Source organism: Andrena cerasifolii, chromosome 2, assembly GCF_050908995.1.
Source record: "Andrena cerasifolii isolate SP2316 chromosome 2, iyAndCera1_principal, whole genome shotgun sequence".
Lineage (NCBI taxonomy): Eukaryota > Metazoa > Arthropoda > Insecta > Hymenoptera > Andrenidae > Andrena > Andrena cerasifolii.
This window is the reverse complement of record NC_135119.1, coordinates 20642539-20666418: the sequence shown is the minus strand read 5'-3', so window position 1 is coordinate 20666418 and position 23880 is coordinate 20642539. Positions and strand designations below refer to the sequence as shown.

Below are 23880 nucleotides of genomic sequence, written 5' to 3'. Positions count from 1 at the left end.
TATTCTTAATAAAATATTTAACAATTTCTTTTAAAGTCACCATTTTTCAAGTTTACATCCAAAAATTTTAATCTTTCTGCCCAATCCACAAACTGCGTCGATTTTACTTTTGCAATAACAAGGATTTAACTGAATCGTAAAGTTATCAGCATTCTATAATAAATTATTACTGTTAGAAGAAAAGATAAGCTTTTCGCGAATGAAATTCGAAGTGCCAAATATTCCTAAGAAAATGTTAACACTATAAATTGTTCCACTTAATTTTTTAGACATATAGCGAATTCGGTACCTCGCACTGACTCTGCACTGGTGCCAAAAAATGGCTTGGATTGGTTGATTCTTATAGGGCTATCTTCCTTTCTATCAGAAATAACCAATCCAAGTAATTGTCTGGCACCAGTGCAGAGTCAGTGCGAGGTACCGAATTCGCTATTATAATTTTCAAGTATCGAATATACTTAAAACGCGAAAGAACGTTTAGAACAAATTTCAATATTTACGTTATGATGTGAAGTGAGTAATATTATAAACGGTAGAAATCTCTCAAATCAGAAACTTTAAAGACATTGCCGGGGAAGGCGTTCGTGATATCTGGTGATATCGTATATTACGTTACCTGTCACAGTATTTCTTGTTATAAATAAAATTGGTAAGTTTTCTTTTCATTATTTTATAATGCGAGCGCGAACGGGTACATCGTGTAATGTATATTACCTAGTACAAATTATCGTCTATTACATAGACAATCTTCAACGTTAACCTATATAATTTTTATCTTTCCATCGATCCAAAAAATAATGTCACGACTTGTAGATTTTTCAAAAAACATCTTATTAAACATTTTAAATACACAATTGAGTGGAATTACCCTGTTCGATGTATATCACTTTAGTTTCTTAAACACCACGATAATAATGTGAATAGAAAATAACAATAAATCAGTGAAACCTGTAATGAAATGTACATTGCTGTGCATATTGTTAACACTTTTATCTTCTGCACGTTATCTAAACAGATAATGTTATTCTCAAGTGTTATATCAAATGAATAAATGTTATGTATAAGATTTGTAGTCGCTCAAGGAATCTGACTTGTTAATTGTACAAATACTTTCGCCTTGTTAGTTCAAGATGAGTTCTGGATTTATATCGGAAGCTGAGATTACAGAACAACGAAGGATACGACAGCAAGAATGGGAACGTGTGCGAACTGCGGATCAACCATTAGGTTAATATCATTTATTCTACTTTGCGGCAGTTTCCTCAGTATGGATGCAAACTTTGAGTCAAACCAGTGACTTAAATCTTACACAATCCCCTTGCAGAGACCAGCCATAGTTGCTCTTGACAAAATGATTTCTTTTTTTGTAACTCTTACCACACTGCTACAAAATGATATTATTTATGACTGCTTTGTATAACTATAGCTTTATATTGTACTTCTCACTTTATTAGTAGTAAATAGGTTTATTTTTTGCCTTTCCACCTTAGAATGGGGTTACATGTGTTATGTATGTAAGCGTGTCTGGGACTGTTAACTCAAGATTGTGCTTTCGTTTTGACTTCTTCCTTCATCATGTTCTTCTTTTCTTCTCCTTTTTTCCAGAAGCATACGCATCCACTCCGCTCCTTCTTCTTCTTCTTTAGTATTCCTCAGATCGTTGAATTTTCTCTTTTCAGCTCCTTACAGTCTTGTAGCATGTGACCCAGCGTGTCTCTAGCCCCAATACATAGTCTGCATACTGTCTCTTTTTCTTTCTTCAATTTTTCTGGAAATTATACCCTAAGTATTTGAACTCCTTTACTTCTTCCAGTCTGTGCCCCTGCCAGCCCCATTCTTCTCTCTTTTTCTTTCCTCTTCTTTTATGGGAAATCAGCACCTTTGATTTCTCTGTGTTCAGTTGCAACCCTTTCTTTTCAAGGTATTTTCCGAATCTTCGTATCATGTCCTTAAGATCCTTTGGTTCATTTGCTAGTAACGCTATATCGTCCGCATATGCTAGAGTCGAGATTTTTTCTTTTCCTATTCTAACTTCTCCAGCTTGGTTTTTCCTCATGCTTTCCTCCAAATATGCTACATATATTGTAAATAACGTTGGACTCAGTGGGCATCCCTGTCTTACCCCCCTTTTGTTACTTCTCACTTTATTAATTTATTTGCAAAATATTTGGATTTTTCGAAATGTACAGTGATAGAAATCTTTGCTATGATAAATTATTATTAGGTATATTTTCTTGATTTTGTAGAAGCTCCTGAAGAACCATATGATACGAGATCTTTATACGAAAGGCTACAAGAACAAAAAAATAAAAGAGATGCTGAGTACGAAGAAGCACACAAACTGAGTAAGATAATAATCCAAGAATACAGCTATTAAAAAGATGTTTTACACGTTTCTATACTTTTGATAACGAGTTCTTTTATTCCAGAAAATATGATAAAAGGTTTAGACGACGACGAAGTGGAATTTTTAGATTTAGTGGATAGAACTAAGTTAGAGGAAGAGCGTAAAAAGAATCTTGAAGAAGAGAAAGAAATGCGCGATTTTAAAGCGGCCGTTGCTTCGTTACAAGAAAAATCATTGAATGAGAAACTCAAGCAAGAATTAAAGAATCCTCAAATTGTAAATAAAAATGTTTCCTCTGGAAGGTAATGTATTAATTTGTTTAGAAGTCTCCAGTAATCACAACTGTTTTTAATAAATATTTCCGACCCTTCGTGATTCTTATTATTCTGAGTAATGAAGTAATAAATACGTACTTATAATTAATTGCTACTGCTAATAATTAAAAGAATTGTATTTTTCAGCAGTCGTACATCACAGTTAAAATTATTAGCTGGTGTTGTAGTGAAGCGCTCTGAAAAACAAAAACAAGGTAAGACAGTATTACATTTCGATTCTATAATATTTTAAACTATTGATTATGAAAATATTTTAACGCCAATTTGTGCCTCTAATTGCATGATTGACGAAAATAATAATAAAGAAATTAAAACCATATTTTAAGTAGTTAGAATTTGAAGTCAGTACGTTAGAAAGGTCTTTTCAATTTTAATAGGAGCAATAATTTTCAATTTTGTAGGAGATGTTACACGGGGTGTTAAGAGAAAATTGTCATCCGATGAAAGTACAGAGATACTGAAAAACGAAGACTGCCCAGTAAACGAGGAAAAAACGACTGAAATTATAGAGTGCGAGACCAATACGCTGAAAGAAGATTCATCAGAAAATAAAACTACAGTGGACAATATGGGAGGCATGAAGTGTATTGGGATTTTACCTGGTCTTGGCTCTTACGGAGATTCTAGTGATAGTGACTGTAGTTCGGATACGGATCAAGATCCAGAACCAAGTCATTCCAAATATGATCTTTTAGGTCGGAAAATAAAGATAGAGAAAGAAGAAATCTTAAAACAGAAAAGCTGAATGCAAAATATTTGTAAACGATCTTTTTATGAATAGGTAAATCACCATTTCTGTTTTACAATTCCCTGTAATTGTAAAATATAAATACACTTTTTGCAATTACTTTTCGAGCAGTTCACTTTTATTTCGCGTTCTAAACAATTGTGGGTAAGCTTCGAAAAATCTCTTATTAAGCTTTCTTCGGGAGAAACATTTTATATTGTACAATATTTTGTTTGTTTCTATATGCTACGATAAATGTGTGAATCCTTCATTGCGTACTGAAAGTATTTTAGTTTAGTTTCAGCTTTCGATTTTGCTTTTTAGGTATGATAGTTTTGAAAATAATTTGTTATTAGTTCATAATTATAGCTATGCGTACTTTTAAGATCGTGAAGATACGAATTTAATAACGATTGTTCGTACAATTGTAAAAACATTCAATCAATTATTATTGTATTTATCTAGTAAATATTTAGATTATCACCACCCTGTGAACATTTTTTGCAAGCATGCAGAAGTTTACGAACATTTTAAAAATGTATTGTGTGCAATTGCAATATCTTGAAATAATCATCTTCATAGTAATGATGATATAGAAAACTAATTTTCACTCTCACGATAATTTATTAGTAAGTTGTATAATATTGTAATATATGATATGAATTTGTCAGAATGAGCACATTTTATTTTATGCGCATAAAATTCTAATATTCATATTACTCTTTTTAAGGAAGTAATAATTATAATTCTCATAAGATTATTTAAAATTGTTCGCATTTTTTTTAAAAAAGAGAGGAAGACAAAGAACGATGTAGATAGTTTTATTCATTTTACAATTGTATGAAGATCAGATTATTCTTGTACTGAAACTTGCAAAATATTTAAATAAAATGGCTATAATTAATAATAGACAGAGTATTACGTAATAATGCTGCGCCTAAATAATGATATACACATGGCTGCATACTGATTTAATAATGCTATATATTTCAAATTCATAATATTTGTGTTTTGTACCAAACTCTGTTTGGTAAAAAAGACACAAAACAACACAAATCAAATTTTGTAGCGTGTATATTGTAGCTACGTGTCGAAATAACGTTTGTATTTTATATATATGTTGGTCTTTTAAGCGTTACCCTTTCTTTCTACATTTCAACATAGTATGATTACTGAAATATATTACAAAATAATTCAGCTGACTATATTAACAAATTAATAATGCAAGGAAATGTGTTGTTACTATTTATTATGAACAAATGAAATAAAACTAACACTGCCTAATACTGTTGCAGCAAAATAAGAAGCTATATTCGTACATCTTAAAGTAATTCAGTGTTACGTCAATAAAGAATTTAGCCATTCATCGTTTATATCTTCAGACACACTGTAATCATTACTTAAAAAGTCTTCTAGGACAGTATCTAGTATCGAAGTATCTGGTGTCGTATTCTCTTGATTTGGTAAGCTATTGGTCGTTACAGAGTCATTGATTTGAGTTGACGCGTGATCACTGGTTACATTTGTTACCGAAACCATTTCTTTACAGCCATTTTCACCATTTACCACTTTCTGCTCTTTACAGGCATTTTCAGTCGAACTTTCATTCTTAATATTACTTGTCGAATTATTTTCTACATCTTGCATTTTAGAACTCGACTTTAAGGAACTGATATCGTTACCGTTAGTATTAATGGAATTATTGGGCTCCAGTTTTTTCTTAATAGCGCTAAAACTGAATTTTGCATAATGTTTACCACTATTTACAGCTCGTTTTACCGAAGTACATTTCACTTCCGGAGTATTCGACTTTGGTGTACCGTTTTGGCAATTACTCTGTTTCATTCCAGATGTTACCGTCTCGGGAATTGTTGCGCATACAGGGATTTCAAATGATAATGTTATTGGTGGTAAACCATCTATTTTCATCTTAGTTACGCTTAAATTAGATTTCGTTCCAGCTGATTCATTATTAAGTTTACTACTTTCGCGTGGCTCCGAACTCGCCAAGTTTTCAGACTCCGATAAATAATTGGGAAGTAGCTTACTATCCGTCGGAAGCGGCAATTTGTCACCCGTCTCATCCGTAGGTTTATAATTAGTCACAGTCTTTTTCTCTAAATTTTGGTGAATGGAAGCTTGATTCGCTATTATAACGTTAGAGATGTCGATATTTGTTTTCTCGATGCTTGTTATTTTAGGAATTCCTCTTGCATTGTTCATATTTTGAATACTTTGTGTACAAAAACCTTCTTTGACATGTTTCTTTAATACGTCTACACGTTCGTCCTTAATTTTCGTAATCTTCGCATCTTGGTCGTTTAATTGCAAAGTGCTGTTACTCAAATTTGGACTATTAAAATTTTTACTTAAACTATCATTAATTACAGTAAACTGATCTTTGTCATTTCTCAGCAATAATGTATCCAATTCTTCATGAATAAAAGTATGCAAATCACTGATACAATCTTTGGCTTCTACCGCCTTTGAACTGTTACGTACACCATTGATGCTTTCTAAACGATTTGCATCTAAACTAGAACCAGTAGTACATTCTGTTGGTGCATCTATGGGAGCTGTTATAGGTGCATCACGCAATGCTGGCTTTGTCGGCGCTACAACAGTTTCTTTGAACTTTGGTGTCGTCTTATAATCGTCCCAATAGCAAGACCATATTTTCCCGACTACTCTCGGACAGAATATAAAATCTTCATAGCCAAAGGGCCATGTACACTAAAACGAAAAGTAAACGATCTAATCATTTGATATAAAACGAGTATAAGAATCGTAAAACATGAAAATATACATAATTCATTCAACGCAACGATGTAACTAGGAAAGATATAAATCCTTTTACAGGAATAACTTGAAAATGTAGAACAAAGACCTAAAAAAATAAGAGAAACATTCCAGCCCCTTCAGTTCCTCTTGCGAGAACTGTAGCGGTCTATGAAGCAATAAATCGAGGGAATGTTTAAAACAGATTACATCGAAAACTGAGGCTCGTGTGAAAGAAATTTATTCCGCATGTTCAACTTATTTTTGCATACGGAATCGCCTGCTTTTTCAATTTCTCCAGGTTTAAATGCATTCTATACCTAACCTATAAAGTTACTTCATTGTTACGTTAGGTTATGTCACTAAGTAACTCTGTTTACAAAAAGAGCGGGTACAAAGATGTATCGAACTATTAAGATCCTGGGAAACGGACATGTTTTAACGTACGAGGGAAGATAATTACCGTATACAAAAGTTTACCTTTTCTTCTTCGCATACCCATAGAGCTTCTTGCAAATTAATCTGCAACAATTTTACTTTCTTCTTCACGCCTTTTTTCAAGCACAACGGGCACAGGTCTTGCATCGTGCAAGAATTAATATATACAGGAATATTATCAGTGCACTGTTACTTGAAATATTCGAGGCATGAGTGGGTTTCGTTGTCTACATGTTTAAACCGGCTTTTCAGACAGTATTGATATAGTACTGTTTTGATTCTTCTCGAATTCAACACGTTCAACACGATTTAAATAAGACTGCAAGAGGGCGTGTTGGTTTCTCCAAGGCGCGTATACCTGCTGCTTACCTGTTACTGTTATCGGAAAAAATCCTGCACTAAATTTGACTAAATTTGACTGTTGAGAGGAAGTTGGAGTAAGTGTAAATAGACACGTATGTATCTGATATCGTGAGAAATAAGGTGAAGCTTATTATCGCGTACCTATATACAAATGTTATGAGAGAGGATTCTTTTAAAGAGTAAGAAAAGTTACGAATCGTCACGTTTTGCTATTCAAAATGCCAGGTGATCAAATACAGTACTCCGAAAAGTACAGCGACGATAAATACGAATATAGGTTTGTATGGAGTTACAGCTAATTTATATTAAACGTTAAGAAAATCATTAATATATAAATTCAGACTTATGGCTCGCTGCGTTGTAGTTTCATTTACAAAATAGTCGAATCTCTTCTTTCAACGCACTCCATTCTAAATGAAAGGAGAGTAACTGTAAGATGGTTACATCATTGAATCTAATGTAAGTTAATTATTTTTCAATGGATGTGAAATATTACGAATGTTCTCACATAAGAGTATGAGTAATTCATTGTTTTGTTGCTGAAAACAAAATTCTACTTAAGGATGACAAGAATTAACATTTCTTTAAAACCTTTGCTTGTTTTAAGGCATGTCATTCTGCCAGCTGATTTGGCGAGGCATGTTCCAAAGACTCATCTTATGTCGGAGACAGAATGGAGGAATTTGGGAGTTCAGCAAAGCCCTGGTTGGGTCCATTACATGATGCACGTACCAGGTATGTGTGTAAAAAATAACTTCGTTTATTTGAAATGAAATAGAAATTTTTATAAAAATATCACCTTTCTTATTGTAGTTACACAACGTTATTCGTTTCGTTTTTATAGTTTATCTTCTTTGTACTTTCTCGTGTAGTAAGACTAACTAATACTGAAATATATCTCGTACTTGCTTTTGCTGGTAAAACATTCAGCTTAAGATTAAGGGGTCATTCTGGTAATCACGCTGCAAAATTCGGCAACATTCAGGCTTTTTTTTCTCAGTGAATACAATGAACAACAATGTCAAACTTTTTTTCAATTATTAAGCTACTCGTAATGTATACGGAACAATTTTTTAAATACACTTTCAATTGTGTTTTTTCAATGTTATCCGGAGTTCAAAATCGCGCCTTTGAAAAGAAATACCTCCCTGGTGGGAGTGATTTAAGCTCACGGACTCATCTGAAACAAAAAAACCAAAATGATTCTTAATCATTATGAGTACTACTATCGCAGGTGCCAGAATTAGCCACGTAAGTAAAAATTTAACAAAATTGCGCGCATTCAAACTTTAAGTAAAAATGGAAAATTTCGAAACTTGATGTTTGAATGCGCGCAATCTTGTTAAATTTTTACTTACGTGGCTAATTCTAGCACCTGCGATAGCGGTACTCATAATGATTAAGAATCAGTTTGGTTTTTGTTGTTTCAGATGAGTCCGTGAGCGGAAGACTCCCGCCGTCTTTTGAAAGGCGCGATTTTGAACTCCAGATAACATTGAAAAAACACAATTAAAAGTGTATTTAAACAATTGTTCCGTATACATTATAAGTAGCTTAATAAATGAAAAAAAGTTTGACATTGTTATTCATTGTATTCACTGAGAAAAAACAACCTGAATGTTGCCGAATTTTACGGCGTGATTTCCAGAAAGACCCCTTAAAGTGTAAATGTACGATGTGGAATATTTCTAACACGTTTACTGTTTATCAATTCAATCTTTTTAACTAATTACAAGATAAAAATATATGATACAGTGTTCAATTGTGAAGAATTCTAGTTTATTTCTGAGAAATTCTTGCAAATATTGTCCAGTTCGCAGCGTATGCGGTAATGCGATTGTCGTGTGCGCCTAACACGGGAATTGTGTCTGCATACTTTCAGTTATTATATGTACCCACGTTAATAGACTGTTGCGTTCATTCAAAAGGACTTGTAATATTGGTAATTTCATTAATACAAACATAAGCAGGTATAGTCTACAAAAAAATCTAGTTAATTGAGACACCATCTACCGCACAAGTGGCTCGCAAATATTTCGAGCAACTAAAATATATAAACATGTATTATGTTTAAATTACGAAAGAAATTAGTACGAAACGGAAGTAATTGAAGTCTAAATTGAAATTGCAGCAACAGTAAAGTAAGAAAAGCAAAAAGTAGACAGGGTATGCCGTAGATATAACAGATGCTTTATATAATTGTGTAATTTGAAATGTGATTATTTATTTAAATGAGAAATGAATAAAATATAAATATATGTAAAAAATCAGTCTTAGCATCTCATAACAAAAATATTGAAATGATCTGTCTCGCTATTCTAAGTATTAAAAAAATATAAACTAACCCAGCACCTGTTAGCATATTAAAAGTATAATTCACTTGTATTTATGAAATTCTCTAAAGCAAGGGGTTAAACATAGTCCAGGCTTTGCTGGGCAATCTGGGCAATGATAAATTGTGTCCAGCCTAATATTCTTCTTATCGTTACATAATTTACATCTCCTCCTCATAATTCTGTTATTTATCCCCTTGGGAAGTAGCTCGGGGAGGTGTACTTTAAATTGCGGTGAGAATGATGGAATGTTTTGATCTGGTGGGGGCAATAACGTCGAAACAATTTCGAACTGAAAATCATGTAAATCTTTCTTAACAGCTCCGCTGTATTTATTATAAAGAAAATGAGCATTATTAAGCATTATATGCATTATGTGTATGCTCAGTTTCTTGTACCACGATAGAGTCTTATATGTTAAAGGGTAATACGACAGCATCTGATCCTGTTTATCAGCGTTTTGCATATGCCTGTTATATTCTACAATGAGTTTTGGTCTCTTCTTTTCTTCGCCCTGTTTATTTCTAATATTCAGAAGCTCACCTCCAAACTCGCTTGAAATTACATAAGTGTTCTTTCTGTCCTTCCACTTGCAGCAACAAACTCCGTGCTTGTTATACTTATATACAAATTCCCCTTTCTGTAATTTTTTCTGTATCACCTCTGGTGGGTTGCCTATCTTCTTCGGTTGCAGACTTCCTGTACAGTAGGTCTTGTTTACAAGGAGATCATTAAGTAACGATACGCTACTGTAATAAGTATCCAAAAAGATTGCGTAGCCCTGGCCTGTCTTTCCATCTAATAATTTATTAATTATTGTTCTGGCACGATCCTTATGCTCTACGACCTTATCGTTCGAAGTCCCGTACGTGTATAATTTATTAATTATACCAGACGGCTCTGATAGGGTATGCAATTTTATACCATATTTGTATTTCTTATTGGTAGTATGCTGTCTAGGATTTAATTGCCCTCCCCATAGAGTCACGCCTTCTATCAAAAGTTCTCTACAGGGACTATAAATTTTATCCATGTTTCCATTGAAATAATCGATCACAGTGTTTATATTATGCAAACTGTTGTCGGAGTGCTGTAACCGATTGAAATGAAGGCACCTCAAAAGCAACAGAAAGCGGTCGCGGCCCATAAACTTTCCAAAAGGCAGATTGAACAAATAATGCTTCCTCCAGCAATCGTTCATGCGATTTATTCTGACGAGCCCCATTAAAAATAGTATTCCCAGAAAGATTTTCATCTCATCCACGGTAGTGTCTTTCCAGTCAGAAATTCTCGCCCTTTCTCCGCAATCTTCTAAGAATACAATCTCAGCGTACGCATTGGTTTCTACAGTTAAGAGTTTAAAAAACGTTTGCGTGAAGAACAGGGAGAAATAAGAGAAAGGCGTTTGCTCTTGCACTAATTCCTTCAATCCAGGAGTTCCGACGAACTGTATAGAATTTCTCTGCGGAGCATCGTCCGACCATTCTTCAACTCCCAACGTAATTTCAGCAAGAAAATTAAATTCATCCTTGTCGGAATTGTCGTCTTCGTCGAGCGAATCGTCAGAAGCCAATGTACGTTCGTCGTCCGAAAAATTATAGTCTTCCGATTCTTCTTTGATTTCTTCTTGCGGAAGCACTTTATGTTCGCTGGATTTTCTCTTTCTCTTTATTGCGGGCTGAGAAGCGCAAGTAGAAGGTCGACCGTCGAAAGACATTTTCTGAAATTGTAATATCAAACGTTTATGGCTATGTAATTATAAAACGAAGAAAGCGAAATGTGTAGTAAGTAATCGTTCACTTTAAAGCGTAAATTGTTTAGTCAAGAATTAATTTGAAATATGGGAGAAAATTAAACTTGATATAGCTATGATGTAAACGAAGCGAAGTAAGGAATACGGGAAAAGAATTGGAATTACTTAGTTTATTTTAAAGATGCGGAAATAATATTTAAATGAAAGGAGATCAATACAGGTCTTGCTTACCAACAGAGATATTTGAATATTATAATGACTGAGAAACACTGTCGCTAAGTTCTTTCTTCCCTTGGAAAGATAATTGACATGAGCATTTAGTTAGAAATACATGTAAATATAAAATAAAAGCATGAAAGTAATAAGATACTTCACATGAGAAAGTAGCTAGTTTTGGCGAGGAAAACGAGTTGTTTAAAAATGAATGTAAAAATGAAACTGCAAGCAAAACATTTCTTTCTCAACTGAAACATCACTTTGGAACGTGTAACTACTATACAGGCTCTTTTCATGGCGGGCGGTGCTCCCTCTCTTCTATAGAAATTAAGGGGAGTGCTCAACGCCTCTCGGGCGTTACCCGCCCACGGTAATTGACTGCGATCCCTTTACGAGCGATTTTTACAGTAAACTTATAAAATGAATTTTTAAATATTTAACTATTTTTACAAGCTCAACATTATATGCAATCCTATTTAATGTTATAAATGAGAGTTTGGCGGCGAATACTGCACCGCAATAATTGTTTATCCAGATTTAATACGCTCGCGACAGCGCGACAATAATCATTACGATAAGATTATAAATATCGATAGGATAGATATTAATTATATTAAATTTAAATGATTTTTAGAGCCTCATGTCCTATTGTTCCGTAGACCAAGGACCGATGTTTCAACGACTACCAGAAGCGCGCCTTATCGAAGAGAGTATCAAAGTGTACATTGCGTTTGAAATACACGTTTAGCAATTTAAATGTTATCTAGCGCATTCTATGTGCTGCATATTGTAACATCAATTAGAATAATTGCAGCCTGAATGACGATATTGTAATCATTTGTACATTACGATCACGTTCTTGTTAGAATTATAGATATGATAGATACTTTCATACAAACTTTGAAATACAACATTTAAAAGCATCATTATATATACTATTACACAAACTATAAATTTTATAGTACTACTCCACTAAGGTCCGCTTTTTCTTGTGTTAAATACGAATCTGTAAAATGATTATTTTTTGCTTCTACAATTTTGCGGAATTTATAACAGTATAGTTGATCATTGTGCAGAACAAGAAATTATTTATGTCGATGGGATACACGATAGTTTAGATAATTATTTACCGCTTATATTAATATGTTTAATAGTATTAAGTAATTTTTGTTTATAATATATTTATGATCATGAACATGGAATAGAATTATACACGATTAAGAAGCTGGTGTTTTAACTACATCAAATAGGACATGTAGAATATCTTTTATAGTACAAGAAATTAGTGTGATTAGAATTTGATGATCATAAAATCAATTCACCGTTACAAACGCTCGAAAAATAAACTTACCTTTCACAGATAATTAGATACATTTAAAAAGACTCGCATAGCATTTGTGATGCGCGATACATAAAATTTCACGCAATTCGGAGAAATAGTTAACTGCGATCCTACTACAGAAAAATGTATGCTCCCATTTAAAAGTACAAAGGTTTTGCTTGACCCAACTTATGCCTCGATTGATATTATGCAACACTTGTTTGACTATAATAATATTTATATAAGTCAAGGTGGTAATTTCACATGCCTTGCTGTTTATAATACATTTCACACTGAGCATTGAGTAGTACAGTGTTTGCAGTATTGATAGAAAAAATTCAGCGTTACGTCATTGTTCCCACTACGCATTAAAATATAGTACAAACATAACATAATATTGCAAATACATATATTGCAATTAATTTGTAAAAAAAGCTATTATGATTATGTCAAGAAGGTGTAATAGAACATTACTGTACAATTTATAAGTTACATGAAACGTGTGAACAATCTAGAAATTCAAATTATAGATAATATTTCTAACAAACTAATTTTGATAAAAAAATGTAACAAAGTATGCCATTTACTGGTATATACTCTATCTATTGACCTTACAGGATTTGTCCTAGGAAACTGATATTTATATAACAAATTCATGCAAGTAAATTATACAACTGATACATAAAGCAATTTATTCTGTTACATTCTATGACATATGTATGAAGAAAATATGAATAAAATAATATAAATGTTCGACATAAGCTAAATCACTTGGCTGTGTTCAAAAACAGAATCTCACGCACAGATATCTCTTCTTTTCCCCTTTAAAATCTTGTAATTTCGTGAAAGTCTTATATTACGTAATTATAAAGTATATTATTCATTCCGTTAAGAGTGATATCTACATTGGACTTTCCCTGAAATAAAATGACGCGTAAGGTTTATACAATTTATTTTAAGTTATAATATTGAGTTCTTATTATTGCTAGCATGTCGATTTCTTTACTTATAAAACATTGAGACAGGACATGGAAGGGTAATAAATAAGAACAGTCTTTAATGTTATATAACGTTAATTCTATGTTTTCAATAATGCACTAATTAACCTGAAATGACATTAAAGAGGAGCTTTCTCGATGAGCTTGAACCAATGACCGCATTCACAGCGGCGCGTATGGCCGTGGTGTAACCACATCCAATTTACGTGCGAAGCATCCTGTTCGCAAACGCAACCGATCATGCGGCTTTTAAATGCACTGGGTACTAAATTCGGTTGGTCCTTTGTGCTGTCAGTTGATATTTTCAAGGCTTTCATGTTATACGGGTCCTACAAAGGAAAAGGTTACAGAAATTTGGATCTCAAAACCTTGTCTACTAGACCGCGACAGTTTTTACAAAGAATTTAAAACTTTTGAATGAACCATTAACAGCCCCCTTAATTTGTTATTTCTACAATAGAGAACAAAGATGTACTTTTTAAAGGTAAAATATTTATTATTCAAATAAATTTGCTTTTATACTTTAAAAGGAGATCTATTATCTTTTGATTCAATATTATAACCATTAACTACTATACAGCTATTTAACAATGAGATATGAATGAATATTTTCTACATATACGATTTTATGTTGCATTAATAATCGATGCATGTACCAATTCAATTTTTAAGTCATTTAATCTTGAAATCATTAACGAAATGAAATTGTTAATTTACGTAGTAGTTTAAGGCTACAGAAATGATAGAAAGTGAGTGTAGTTCCTGGAGAAAGCAAGAGTGTGATATAAAATAAATAGCTAGTGAATAGTTCGAATAGTTAGCAAGGCGATATTCGAAGGATATAATAATACGATATCTCGCATCATCTACCACCGGGAATGTAAAAAATAATATATCGTACGTGTGAAAAATGTGTCACGATCCTGGAAAATTTGAGGCGCAGAAACTTACGAAATTGCCAGCAGCCGCAGCGAGTAATTCTCGTTTCTCCAAACCGGTGGCATGATCCAACGGGTCAGCGAAAGCTGCAGCGAGAAATAATTATGAACAGCAGTTCCGTTTCTATTTAATCCGAAATTACAGAACGATATGGAAATAATAAATTGTATTATCACATTACGTAATGCGACAGCGCAAAATGTTTGAGCCCGACAATTCGCTTGGAATTAACAAGGAACGTATTGGTTATTTACTTTTTGCCTTTGAGTATTTAGTGACGCTACACGAGAATGTACGTCGACTTGTCTGTAAAGCAGCACGACCGCATAACCATGCCATTTTTCAGATTACACCTTTACTTCGCCGAACCTTCACAGTATTTCACGGCACATACAATTCCTACTAAAATCAGTGAAGAGTGTCAACCTGCATAACACTCTTCTATCGATTGGTGCTAAGGCAGATTTTTATGACGATCATGGCACACCTTGATGGCCTGGCGTCATGAGTACGCATGTGTGAATGGTTTCGCGCGGAAGTTTGATTAGGAGAATGAATAGATTTTGTTGATAGGGGGAGAGGAGATTATTGAGTACCCGCCTTTTTGAGTATTTTCAAATTCGCTTTATAGACTAAATATAAACTTAAATGTAATAAAATACTCTAATAATGTGTTGTACTACTATGCATCAACATCAACAACGCATATTTTGTTTATAAAGTGAATCTGACAATACCGAAAAAGACGGGTACTCAATAATCTTCTCTCTCCAGAGGTGTTCTACTTTAGGACCAATAGAGGGCGAATTTCACTTACGTAGGAATTTTCCGTTTTTGTATTAAAATGAATATTATAAATTATATGTTCCTGTTTTCGAGTCGTAATTTATACTTAAAAACCTGTATTTTCCGATAATGGCTCTTTCACAGATTTCTCTTCTATAATTCAAGAGATTTTCATAAATTTTGGAATGTTAACCACGGGCGTTGCGGGCGAATTGGGCGTAAGTGGAATTCGCCCAGAAACGAATAGAAACTCCACCATATCGTATAGTATCTTTTCATGTTTCATCTTTTATGTTGGGACGCGTGATGTGGCGTATTCAATATTCTATTGGAGGTTTTAAAAAACATGTTCGTCAATTATATTTTTAAATATAAAGTTAAGTAGAATTAAGTAAATACCTTCTCGCATATTTGCTATTAGAGGGAAAAGTGTCGTACGACTGAAGTTAAAGAGCTAATGTCTTCCTATTATTTAATTGATGGTTCATTTTTAAATTCTCGAAACTCGAATCCGAAACTTTGTGAGGCTTCGAAACTCTCGAAACTTGAAATGCTGATTTTGTTTTGTAAAGTGGAATATCTTGCTTTAAGAACCGAAGTCAACAAAATTTTTTATTTTAACAGAATTTCAACAAGAATATAACAATATTTTTTATTTGAACGATTCTTTATTTGGTTTTCTACTTTTTCTTATCTGGCTTTCGAAAGTTTCAAATCACAAACAAAAATGCAAAGTTTCGAATGGTTTCGAGTTCTCGAAACTCGAAATACGTATGGAAATATATGTTCAATAATTACCAGTTTCCACTCTAAACTATTCTTCTTCGTTTAAGGTCAATGCTTCGCAAAAGGCAATTCTACATTTCCACCATCTGATTGGTCGTCGCAGTTCAATGGAATGGTTAATGCAGAATAGGCGGTGCACTATTTGATGACGTAATTTTTATTCTAACTTTGTAGCGAATCATCTTTAGTTTGACATAAATCCGTACTCGTAACGGAATGTGCAGTTTCTATACCAAATTTAATTTACTAAAATTAAATAGTAAACTGTATCAATGATTAATAACAGTATCTTGTAACGTATACAATTATTAAGTACTTCTAAATAATCTCTAACGCATTAATGCTGAGTATTTCTAAATTCTTAAAAGAATAGACTAGCAATTGCTAATAAGAGTCGTGAGATTTAATTATAGCTCTTCCTTATCATTAAAAGAATGCCAGGGTAAGCACAAATTATTTCTCTTGCGAAACATACTGTTGTAGGATATCTCTTCCGTCGTCAAAAATAGATTCACAGGTATATAATTTTAAATCCGTTACTATGAGATATTTAAAATCTTAATTCGAACACATCTTTCATGTAAAAGTAATATATTCATGCGATCTCGAGTTCATTCCTAATTAAAAGAAACACAAGTAAAAGTAATAACGACCATAGTAAATCGAGAAATAAACCACTTAATTTCTTAAATAATTTCAAACTGCATGAAATATTCATTATAATAGATACTGAATTCTAAGTAATTACTTTTTAAAATAAAAAGAATATAAATAAAATTGTAAATAATATTTGTTTATAAGACTCGAGCGAGAAGTATCCCCAAAATTATAATATATATGTACAAGTAATTAAAAATTGAATTTAGTACATCAAATGTCAAAGAAATACTGAAATATTTCCTCGAATATTGTTTCTCAACTTTCACCAGATATTTTACATGCGCAATATGTTTGTTATATTTAAAGGTTATTAACAACATAAATTTTGCAACAGTGTCGTAGAGATGTCTCTGGATCACATGTTCTGTTCTCGGTGCAGAGAAGGTTTCGTACCTCACGAAAAGATTGTTAATTCCCATGGAGAATTATGGCATCCCCAATGTTTTGTGTAAGAATGTCCATTTGTTATTAACTTCTTTATAATTTAACGCTTCATTATTGGGTTCTGGAATACATTAGATGTGTCATAGATTATTCCATGTTTTTCATTGAAATAGATACATTTAAAAAAACATATTCATTTCATATCGCTCATTTGTTGCAACAACTACATAACTAAAAATTCACGATTTTTGGGGAAATGGGTTCAAAAGTTTTGTTAAACAAATTTTCAGTTGTGTCGCTGTTGCAGCAAATGAGCGATATGTAGTGTAATGATTATAGATTCTCTGGAATTAATAAAAATTGCGGCACACCCAACAGTAAACTGTTAAAGAAGTATTTGATGTTTTTTATTTGCAAAATCAGTGTAAACTATGATGTCTAGGATATAATAGTTTCAATGGTTATTCAGAAGTAATTTTTTTATAAACACTATTCAAACTGTTTAAACAATTATACCCGCATGTTTCGATAGATGTGCACAATGTTTTCGTCCATTCCCAGATGGGATATTTTATGAATTCGAAGGATATAAGTACTGCGAACATGATTTTCATGTTTTATTTGCTCCTTGCTGCGAGAAATGCGGTAAGCTGCTTCGTATTTCATAGAATACAATAAATTTTATAATTACTGCACCTGAATTATAATATTCAAATTTCTGTGTCTATAGGAGAATTTGTTATTGGTCGTGTAATAAAAGCGATGAACGCCAACTGGCATCCTGCGTGCTTCCGATGCGAAGAATGTAACGGTGAGCTGGCTGATGCAGGATTTATTAAATGCCAGGGTAGAGCATTATGCCATACATGTAATGCGCGTGTCAAAGCGGGAGCACTTGGAAAGTACATCTGTCATCAGTGCCAGTATGTGTTTTTATTCTATTTTTGTATAACAAAATTGTAACACCCTGCGAACAAACTTTGATTGTTACAAATTTGTATATCGTTCAACATGTTCTACGATAACTGATGTAATCTAATTTTTAGTGGAGTAATTGACGATAAGCCTCTACGTTTTCGTGGGGAGCTTTATCACCCCTACCATTTTAATTGTACAGCTTGCGGAGTGGAGCTTAATTCTGATGCGAGAGAAGTTAATTCTAGGCCAGGATACGCTGCCAATGAAATGGTATTTATTTCTTGTGTTACCAGAAAGTAAGAAGAAAGTAGTTTCACTTTTGAGTATAACTATCACTAATATTTTTAGAACGAGTTGTACTGTTTGCGATGCCATGACAAAATGGGAATCCCAATTTGCGGAGCATGTCGACGTCCAATAGAGGAACGCGTAGTAACCGCCCTAGGTAAACACTGGCATGTCGAGCACTTTGTGTGTGCAAAATGCGAGAAACCATTCTTAGGTCATCGACATTATGAGAAAAAGGGCTTAGCTTATTGCGAGACGCATTACCATCAACTGTTCGGAAATCTGTGCTTTGTATGTAATCAAGTAATCTCTGGCGATGGTATGTATATTGCGCGTTATTATTACTTATGTTTCAGTTGACGAAACTGAAAGAGACATGAACTATATCAAATTAATGTTACGTCTATATTAAATTTCTTTTCCAGTTTTTACGGCTTTGAACAAAGCATGGTGCGTTCATCATTTTGCGTGTGCGTTCTGCGATCAGAAAATGAATCAGAAAACTAAATTCTTTGAATTCGATCTGAGACCAGCATGCAAGAAATGTTACGACAAGTTTCCACAAGAATTGAAGAAACGTATGCGTCGGATGTACGACTTAAATCCTAAAAGAATACCCGCTTAAAAGTGCACTGTATCTGTGCTACTTCAAAGCAAAATAATTTTCAGTGCATTAATATAGGTAATTAGATTTTTATGAATATAACGTTATACTACTGCATTAATTCTGTTTTATATTAAATCATTGTATCAATGCCTTTTCAAAAGGAAAATTAATCTAAACGCCGCGTACGTAAGCGTATATACATATATATTTATTATACACAAGACTTTCAAAGTGCCTTATTATTACAAATTGATTTACAAACTTATATACATAGAAATGTATTTTGTACGCTAGTAGAATATTTATATATCAGAAAGCAGACAATAGTGCAACGTTAAATTGTAAATAATAGACTGAGCCTTACAAGGAAAACAAGATACAGTATTTCCTCGTTGAGGGCTCGCTGGTCGGGACCCGCGATGAGCCCGTATCGTGAACAGAGCTGTAATTCCGAGCGATCGTTTCTCGCTTCTTTCTAGCCGAAGGCAGTTGCCTAATTGTTCAGAGTAAACTCATAAATAATCTCAAATAAATGTATTATAATAAAGGGCGCAATTTGACAAGTTCGCCTAGGGCGCAAAAAAGACTTGAGCCGGGTCTGCGTCAAGATTTTGCGAAAGCGCTTGCGACCATCGCGCACGCAAAGGACGGAGTGTCAGGCGTCTGAAAGACGGAGCGAGACAAAATATCAACGCGTCGTCTGTCTCGTACCATCCTTGCTCGCTTTCAGTGCCTCCCACTCGCTCTCGCCTTCGCCAGACAATAGTGAGACAGAAGTGGTGGGGGATAGCGAAAGGTCCACAATGCGTACACCAAACCGAGCCCTCAACGAGACAATACTGTAACTGTTAATATATGGCATTTATTATTCTTTTACCGTAAGTACTGATTTTGAAACAGTTTTATCTTGAAAATTTTTTAACATGTTTTTATTGTTGCTACATATACCTATTGCTACACGCAGATATACTTTCAGTAACTGGAATTGTAATTTTATAAGAAGAGAGTTCTGAAACATTTCTATTGTGTGTGTAATAAAGAAGTTATATTTTATGTGTAATTAAATGCATATAATCTTGTTGTAACTGTTACAAAAAATATAGCATGACATAACATTAATACTTCTTGTTTTCAATAAATTGCCCTTTAATAGTCTGAATAAATCTTGAGTCTTTAATAAGTACACAAATTATTTTTCGCGTCTTCCTTTGATGACACCGCAATTAGATACAATTATCGTTTTCGTTGGTTTTCCTGTCTGTGTACCGCATTCTTCAATCTAAGAATGGCAGAGATCGTATTAATACCAGAAGTTATCGGAATGATTACTTTTTAGCCAACGCTTTTTTCAGAGAAAAATCGTGCAAGTATATAAAATAATATTTTCAAATAATTAGCAATTTCATATATGCAATTCTATAGCTGGCGAAACAAAGTATTCGCACCTTGTAAATATTTGAAAGACCAGAAACAACTTTTCCAAAGACTACGTGCTTTCCGTTCATTGTGTTTAAACGCCTAAAAGTAAGATTAAATTTCGAGTCGCTCGTGTTATCGTTGTTACACATAGACAAAATTCCAGGGCCAGCATGCCGTAAATTGAAATTCTCATTTTCGAATGAATCGCCGTATATGGAAGTTCCTCCGCTACCATTGAACTTTGTAACATCCCCGCCTTGACACCAATAACCCAAAACAATACGATGAAACGGTGTATTTCTGTCGAGTAATAAATATTTTTCAGTTTCATTAATATATTTCATTTTTTGCACGTTGCCTCGTATTATAAAGATTGGAAGATATCCGCTTTAAAATATTCGGTCCTATTATCATTAATTTTAGTATACAATTATAGTCGAATTTACTAAAGAAGGTGCCTTGGGACCGGGGCCAGAATTTGCGACGTTGCCGCTACTCCAGGCTCCCGATTGGTGTACTTAGCTGTGGGCCTAGAGTAATCGTTGTCCTTGTCGGGTGTATATTGCTATCCTCTTCCAGAGGGGACACCCAATGTCCTTCCCATAGATATTTGATAGAGTGTCGAATCTTATTGTCTATTGCGGCACGCGCCATGCAGAATGAATGGCGGACAAGTCGAGGAATACAGGCTCATAGGATTCTTACTCTATTTAGGGTCATTCCACAGCAAATTGATCACTTTTTACACTCGATGTCAGGGATTTTGTTCAAACTGAAATATTAGGAAGGGATTTCAGTCATCACTTTGCTGATTTTGAATTTGTTCAATTTTTGCCTATTTTCATGAAACCGGACTGTACTTGTGAATTTTTATCTCGGAAACTCTTTATCGTATTGAATTCATTCTTTTTTCATTTTAATCTAGAAAGTGCGGGCTATTCTAATACTCTTTTTTATATTGAAAAATTAATTTTGTAATTTTGAAAATTATAATCAAAGTTTTATTTTGCATATTTCACGTACGAAATATTCTGCTTTCGAGCATGGAATTTTGAAAATTAACGTCAGTACGAGCTGTTATTAACCGATGAAGAGTTTCATTAACCCACTCTTGGCCAATGAAATTCTTTTTATGATGATCAGGTTTAAACATACTATCACCTTCTTGAATTGTTGATTATTTGTGAAAAAGGTGTCATTGCTCGATGGAAACCAGGAGAAGTGGTGGGTTTCTTCCATCAGGAAAGGATAAGAATTGGTCGGGATCAAAGTCTCTAAAAATGTGATCGATTTGGCGTGGAGTGACTTGTAGATGAAGGAATCTGTTTTATCGAGCCAGTGAGAGAGACACAGTTGCGCTTGAAGATAGAAACAGACGTCCGATCTGCTACACAACGTGGCAACGTCGCACGAAGTACGGAACAGGCATTGGGTCTCTCCCGAGTCACGCGCGCCGGCCTATGGGCCGCCCAGACGCCTTCTTTAGTTAATTCGACTATAACATATCCTACTATGCATTGAATTTTAATGAAGATTCATATTCTCGAAATTCACTTACTTGTACGAAAACCCATTAGTTGTTCCACGACACAGTTCCACAAAATTTGCACACGTTTGTGGCACGACCTCGTCGTAGAGTTCGAACTGGATGATCCCCAGCTTCTGTCCGTCCCCTTGGATTTCCATATCGAAGAAGCATCTAGTTCTAGCAGACGGCTTCATCGTTCCCAACAATGCCAAATCGTTGACCATGCAATGATCTTGGTTTATCTGCGGCACAGTAAATTGAACCGTAGAGTCTTGGGGATATCTGTACACGGTGCAAAAGAATATCTGTTTCAGCTTCAGCAGATGAACCTACGCAGTTAGGTTGATAGACCCCCTTTCCATTTCTATGATATTTCAATGTTACTTTTCATATTTCCATGGCAATCGATATACATATAATCGCCATAGAGTAAATACTCTTTTCACTCATAAGTGGGTAGTTCAGACAAATGTATAACATACAAATTTTATACATTTTCCATTACGGAATGCTTTGGTAAATGAAATATTTGCCTTGCACCGTGCGCTGCTTTCATTTTCATCTCTTTCCAACTTTTTATAAGCTCCGCGGTAGGGTAATTACTGACACTTTTGCGAATTCTTTGTAGCAAAACTTTATTTGACCTTCTAATGATCCTATTTTCTATTTCTGGATCATTAAGATTTGTGCAATACTTGACGTTCGGCATCCAACAGTCGACACTTCCCTGTAATTTAAACGCAGCCGATTAATAACAATGATTGTAAATAAAATCTGGATAATCTGACTGTACTTTTAAGTAAAACGATTATGTTTTTATGGATGGCAACCCCCGTTTATGTGTTTAGATGTGACGAATACGTTATTTTTATGGGAAATGTGTTTTATACTCACTCCTAATCGAGTAATAAGGTTCATTCTCCTCAGCAGTATCATGTTTTCTTTGTCTATCTCTCGTACTCGACTCGCATCTACGGTTAATTTGCGCGCCTTATAATAATTGCCCACATTAAATCTGGGAGGGCTATTATCAACTTTAGCTACAGCCTGAGCAATTCTTCGTTTATAATTTTTATAAGCTTTTTCGTCCATAGCCTCCATAGTTTTCGTAATGGGGATGAACTCCCTTCAAATACTTTGAGGAATACGATTTCGCACTGTTTTTGATGACGCAAATTATTAGTACAATTGCTTAAATACTACAGCTCGATCGTAATATACAGCAGGCATTTCCATTCAACTTAAAAATATACAAACTGTAAAAAGAGGTTACAGTTTTTATATCAACATCCATTTAGCAAGCAATGTTATTATATGTGTTCATGAGATGCTTACTGGGAGATTGCCACTCGTATTTTGTATGTTAACCCAAATTCTTGTTTTATGTATAACAGGTACTTTTAATTTTATTTATTTTTACATGATTTTTTTGTTGATGCTGTCATCAACTCGCATCAACTGTAAAACATCGAAATCGGTCGTTGACGGTTGCGATTCGGTAAATGCTGGTTTATAGTGACTATAAAACATACATATGTATACCTACATCATTTTTAAAAAATTATTCTTCAAACCATCATTGCACCCTCAACAGTTCAGATTTGAATGATGGGCATGTATATTTTAAGAGTTAAATAAACCGTAAAAATTGGTCGTTTTCCGTAGTCGTTGCTGTAAGAAAGAGCAGGGGGGTGTACGCCATTTTTTTTTGTATTTGCTTTGCAGTTTCATCATGTGTTTCAAATCACAGATGAGGTCAGAATAGAAATTTCGATCCCTCAGTTTTACAATAGTGCTAACGAGTAACGAGCCGCGCCATTATTTCCGTATCACGTTCAATGTTAGCGGCTAAGCATGAAATAAGAGTGCAGCAATACAAATATGTACCTGCTATATAGTTTTTAATTAAGATTATAGGAAAGATTCACAGTTCTTTAAAAAATTACTGAGTTCAAC

General features: G+C 33.9%; 6 protein-coding genes across 16 annotated transcripts; 3 read left to right on the top strand and 3 right to left on the bottom strand.

Annotated features, from left to right (window-relative positions):
• The first annotated feature begins 433 nt into the window (after positions 1 to 433).
• Positions 434 to 4414, top strand: LOC143366509 (PSME3-interacting protein). Of its 5 annotated transcripts, none has more exons than XM_076807636.1 (6): positions 434 to 649; positions 1125 to 1227; positions 2247 to 2345; positions 2430 to 2649; positions 2809 to 2876; positions 3084 to 4414. In XM_076807636.1, exons 2-6 carry the CDS (start codon positions 1131 to 1133, stop codon positions 3425 to 3427), a joined length of 828 nt encoding a protein of 275 aa, XP_076663751.1. In that variant the 5' UTR covers positions 434 to 649; positions 1125 to 1130; the 3' UTR covers positions 3428 to 4414. The 5 variants fall into 5 exon arrangements, with proteins under 5 accessions (XP_076663751.1, XP_076663753.1, XP_076663752.1 ...); XM_076807638.1 differs by having other exon boundaries at positions 1066 to 1227; XM_076807637.1 differs by having other exon boundaries at positions 434 to 653; positions 1066 to 1227.
• On the bottom strand, positions 2761 to 6923 carry LOC143366504 (uncharacterized). The gene is made up of 2 exons (XM_076807628.1): positions 6668 to 6923; positions 2761 to 6142 (listed from the first exon to the last, which is right to left on the bottom strand). Exons 1-2 carry the CDS (start codon positions 6770 to 6772, stop codon positions 4748 to 4750), a joined length of 1500 nt encoding a protein of 499 aa, XP_076663743.1. The 5' UTR covers positions 6773 to 6923; the 3' UTR covers positions 2761 to 4747.
• A 104-nt stretch (positions 6924 to 7027) lies between these two features.
• On the top strand, positions 7028 to 12654 carry LOC143366515 (cyclin-dependent kinases regulatory subunit). 3 transcript variants are annotated; one of them, XM_076807654.1, is made up of 3 exons: positions 7028 to 7265; positions 7596 to 7723; positions 11950 to 12654. In XM_076807654.1, the coding sequence occupies exons 1-3, from the start codon at positions 7207 to 7209 to the stop codon at positions 12036 to 12038; spliced, it is 276 nt and encodes a 91-aa protein (XP_076663769.1). In that variant the 5' UTR covers positions 7028 to 7206; the 3' UTR covers positions 12039 to 12654. The 3 variants fall into 3 exon arrangements, with proteins under 3 accessions (XP_076663769.1, XP_076663768.1, XP_076663770.1); XM_076807653.1 differs by having other exon boundaries at positions 11925 to 12654; XM_076807655.1 differs by lacking the exon at positions 7028 to 7265 and adding an exon at positions 7314 to 7447 and having other exon boundaries at positions 11925 to 12654.
• Positions 12655 to 13286: 632 nt separating this feature from the next.
• Positions 13287 to 14972, bottom strand: LOC143366514 (cytochrome c oxidase subunit 5B, mitochondrial). 2 transcript variants are annotated; one of them, XM_076807652.1, is made up of 4 exons: positions 14803 to 14972; positions 14561 to 14634; positions 13718 to 13938; positions 13287 to 13528 (listed from the first exon to the last, which is right to left on the bottom strand). In XM_076807652.1, exons 1-3 carry the CDS (start codon positions 14885 to 14887, stop codon positions 13729 to 13731), a joined length of 369 nt encoding a protein of 122 aa, XP_076663767.1. In that variant the 5' UTR covers positions 14888 to 14972; the 3' UTR covers positions 13287 to 13528; positions 13718 to 13728. The 2 variants fall into 2 exon arrangements, with proteins under 2 accessions (XP_076663767.1, XP_076663766.1); XM_076807651.1 differs by lacking the exon at positions 13287 to 13528 and having other exon boundaries at positions 13667 to 13938; positions 14803 to 14971.
• Positions 14973 to 16241: 1269 nt separating this feature from the next.
• Stck (LIM zinc finger domain containing stck) lies at positions 16242 to 20096 on the top strand. Of its 4 annotated transcripts, none has more exons than XM_076806997.1 (7): positions 16242 to 16270; positions 17115 to 17228; positions 17697 to 17809; positions 17895 to 18087; positions 18211 to 18352; positions 18431 to 18689; positions 18796 to 20096. In XM_076806997.1, exons 1-7 carry the CDS (start codon positions 16266 to 16268, stop codon positions 18993 to 18995), a joined length of 1026 nt encoding a protein of 341 aa, XP_076663112.1. In that variant the 5' UTR covers positions 16242 to 16265; the 3' UTR covers positions 18996 to 20096. The 4 variants fall into 4 exon arrangements, with proteins under 4 accessions (XP_076663112.1, XP_076663114.1, XP_076663111.1 ...); XM_076806999.1 differs by lacking the exon at positions 16242 to 16270 and adding an exon at positions 16293 to 16562 and having other exon boundaries at positions 17087 to 17228; XM_076806996.1 differs by lacking the exon at positions 16242 to 16270 and adding an exon at positions 16294 to 16562.
• Positions 19978 to 23706, bottom strand: LOC143366166 (uncharacterized). Its single transcript, XM_076807000.1, has 6 exons — positions 23260 to 23706; positions 22819 to 23180; positions 22458 to 22651; positions 21955 to 22206; positions 20423 to 20696; positions 19978 to 20256 (listed from the first exon to the last, which is right to left on the bottom strand). Exons 2-6 carry the CDS (start codon positions 23023 to 23025, stop codon positions 20167 to 20169), a joined length of 1017 nt encoding a protein of 338 aa, XP_076663115.1. The 5' UTR covers positions 23026 to 23180; positions 23260 to 23706; the 3' UTR covers positions 19978 to 20166.
• Between the last annotated feature and the right edge of the window lie 174 nt (positions 23707 to 23880).